Genomic DNA, 3,412 nt, shown 5'->3' with positions numbered 1-3,412 from the left:
AAGAAAAAAAAGAAAAAAAAAAGAAAAAAGACAATACCTGGCACTTGGGAGATGGAGGCAGAGGGATGTCAAGACTGGAGCTTAAAGACCCTAAGCAAGAAGACCCTGTTTCTAAAGCAGAAGGGTTGGGGAATTGGCTCAGCATGAATTCAGGCCTAAGAGATCCAAGATCCTGAGCCTCATCATTCATACACACACACACACACACACACACACGAACACACAGCCTGATGGGGAAGAATCAAGAAAAAGTAGAAATAAGTTCGAAATACATGAGATTCTCAAAGAATAAATAATGTTATTTCAAAATACTACTTAAACAACAATAACAACAACAACAACAGTGAAGCTCAATGAGCACAGGTCTCCGGGAGGCCAGGTGACACTGACAACTCACAGACAGACAGACACCCTCCCCTACCTCTAGTGGTCCTTACCTTTGATCCCATTTTTAGGCCCCGCCCTTGGGGGGGCAGGTTCCTCCCACAGACCCCGCCCCGTAGGCTCCGCCCAGGTCGGCCCTCACCTTGTTCTGCTCATACTTGTAGAGGATCTTGAGTGTCTCCATGGCGCGCACCATGGCCTGCATGGCAGTGAAGATGTTCTGGTACACCAGTTTGGTGAAGCCTCGCTTGTCCTCCTCTGAGTAGCCGGCGCCATGAATGATGCGCATCTGCTTGATGAAGGTACTCTTGCCGCTCTCGCCAGTACCTGCAGACCATGCACCTTGACCAGTCACCACATGCCCCACAGTCCTGCCCACCTACTGTGGGGCACTATACTGCCAGTCACCCCCAGAAGTTCTGCAAGTTCACCCACCCAAGGGATCCTGCTTGGCTCCCACCTGAAAACACGAGGCACTGCTCAGGATACTGCCTGCTCCCCAGCTACAGCAGACAAGCCCTGGGTCTCTGAGCCCTTCCATGGCTGAAAGCCCAGTAGCCCCTCAGATGCCAGGAGCACTTGGGGCCTTGCCACCAGTCTCTGTGCCAGATGTGATGGTCCCCTAAGGTCAGTTGCTAATTCCCACTGACCCCCACCACTGCAGTCAATGAGCAAGACCCATCACATATGGTCAGCACAGAGGGTGCTCACTTGGTCACCCTAACCCTGCTCTCAGCGTGGACAATGCCCACACCTCCTCACCTGAGGGAAATGCCCAGGGCTACAACAGAGAAGTCACTGGGCCTTAGGCAGTGGCCTGAAGACATGCTTACAGCCACCTGCTGTGCATGTGGCTCTCCCAGGACCCCACTGCAGAGCCTGTAGAGAGGTCAGCCTGGTCTACAGAGTTTCAGGCCAGCCAGAGTTACTGACTATACAGTAAGACCCTGTCTTTTAAGAAAAGAAATTAAAAAAAAAAAAAAAAAAGAATATTATCAGCTCTTCAGCACTTGAATACTGCACACATTCACATCTGTGTGCACAGCTGACATTGAAGGGTGCACTGGCATGAGGGCCCAAGTCAGGAGCCCAAACCCACAAGAAACCTGAGAGATGAGGGTGGGGTGCCCACCTGTAACCTCGGGGCTTAGGGCACACAGGGCATCCTGGCTGAACTAGTTGAATGAGCAAGCTTATGCTCAATAAAGTGGGGGAAGGGCCGAGGGAAGATACTCAGCGCTATATCCTCTGGCCACCACGTGATATGTACACATGCATCTGTAGGGGCACAAACACGATAAATGTACATATGCCAAAAATAAAATATAAGTATAAAGATAGGACTAGGGCTGTCCTTGACAGGCAGAACCCCCATTTAGAATCTCCCAGTGAGGGGCTGGGGGCGTGGTCGGGGTGGGGCCCCACCTAGAATCCCCCTCCCCCACCCCGCCCCGCATAGTCTTCCTTAGAGCTTAGATCCCTTTTGGAGTCAAGAGATGGCTCAGAGGTTAATTCTTGCTCCTCTTGCAGAGGACCTAGATTGGGTTCTCATCGACCAAATCAGGCAGCTATAATTCCAGCTCCAGAATACCTACCACCCTCTTCTGGCCACCGTAGGTACTGCGCTCATGTGCACAACCCAACACATACAAAGTTTAAAAAGTAAAATAAAACGTGAAAAATTACTAAAACCTCTGTGCTCATGTGAGCTGTGCTCACAGAGACATACGGTTGTCACCCCTCTTTCATCAGTGTGTCCTCACCAGCAGTCAGCAGGTCCCAGTGTCCTGCCCTTGGCCCACTGAGCTCAGCCAACCACATTGCCAGAGGATGCCGCATGCAGGCAAGCAGTTGCCAAAAGATGAGGAGCCACAATACAGGGTGGAGAAGGGCAAATATAACAAGACCAAGGAAGGCCCCCACAAGAACCGGAGGCCAGGAATTCAGACAGCTAGGCCTGGCTGGCCCTTCAGGCCACCCTGTGGCACTTGGCTACAACCAAATAGCATGTGCCAGGGACAAGGTGCAACTCAAATGAGTATCCAGGCTGGGCCATGCCACCATGTGTGGCTTCATCAGTGGCCATGTCTCTGGAAGCCAAGTCTGCCACTGTCATGTCTGATCAACCAGCACTGGGGACTGGATACAAGCTCAGGATCCCCATGCACCAGACCAAAGTCATGCCTGGGACCCAACATGATGTCCAGTGTCCATGGGCAGAGACAGGAGTGACATTAAGGAGCCATAGGGGCTAGTGTCCCCCTTCCTGGCTGAGAGAGAGAGAGAGAGATCTAGCTTTCATCACAAATATCCCATTCCTTGCCTGCTTAGGGTGGAGTCACAGTTCACCTGTGGGTTGGCAGCAGGCAATACTAAGGAACCTGGGGTACCAATGGATCACAAAGCAACAGCTGAAGAACACCCAGCTGGTGTCTTTCCTCTGAGGATGCTGGACATGGTGTCCCTAGGGGGTCTGATACCACTATTCTCTGTTTCAAAACTCTGAGTCCACAGACATCAGCACTTTACATGCATGTTGTGAACAGACCAAGACAGACAGTCACTGAACCCATGTAGCCTGAAGTCCTCAGCAGGATCTGTGCTGGGGTGCCTTCATGTTGAGTTCTGCAGGCATCCTCCTGCAGGTGTTCCTCTACTAGTCACATCCACCTAAAGGTCAGAGGGACCCATGGAGGAGGACAAGGTTGGAACTGGCTGATCACACCACTAAGAGGGGCCACTGTGCTAGCACTAGATAGATGGTAAGAAAGGGTGGCCCCAAGCCAGACCTAAAATAAGCTGCTCAGAGTTCCCCACCTAGAGCAAGGGGACACAGAGGGACTGAGCCTCCACCCTAGGAAGACAACAGGACAAGGAAGAAGATGCTATAAAGGAGGGGCAGGCAGATCTGTGGATAAACAGATGGTTAGAAGAAGGGATAAATGAATGTGTGGGGATAGAAGAATGGATGGATAGATGGGTGGATGGGTGGGTGGATGGATGGGTGGGTGGGTGGATGGGTGGGAGG

The 3,412-nt window shown here is 51.7% G+C and overlaps 1 protein-coding gene across 1 annotated transcript in view; it reads right to left on the bottom strand.

Annotated features, from left to right (window-relative positions):
- Window positions 1-3,412, bottom strand: part of Gna11 (G protein subunit alpha 11) — a 16,750-nt gene that overhangs the window by 5,874 nt on the left and 7,464 nt on the right. Inside the window, exon 2 of the mRNA XM_031349369.1 lies at window positions 527-711. Coding sequence (XP_031205229.1) covers window positions 527-711 — 185 coding nt within the window. The remainder of the gene's footprint in view (window positions 1-526; window positions 712-3,412) is intronic.

This window comes from Mastomys coucha, unplaced genomic scaffold (genome assembly GCF_008632895.1).
Source record: "Mastomys coucha isolate ucsf_1 unplaced genomic scaffold, UCSF_Mcou_1 pScaffold4, whole genome shotgun sequence".
Taxonomy (NCBI): Eukaryota; Metazoa; Chordata; class Mammalia; order Rodentia; family Muridae; genus Mastomys; species Mastomys coucha.
This window is presented reverse-complemented; position numbering and strand designations above follow the sequence as displayed.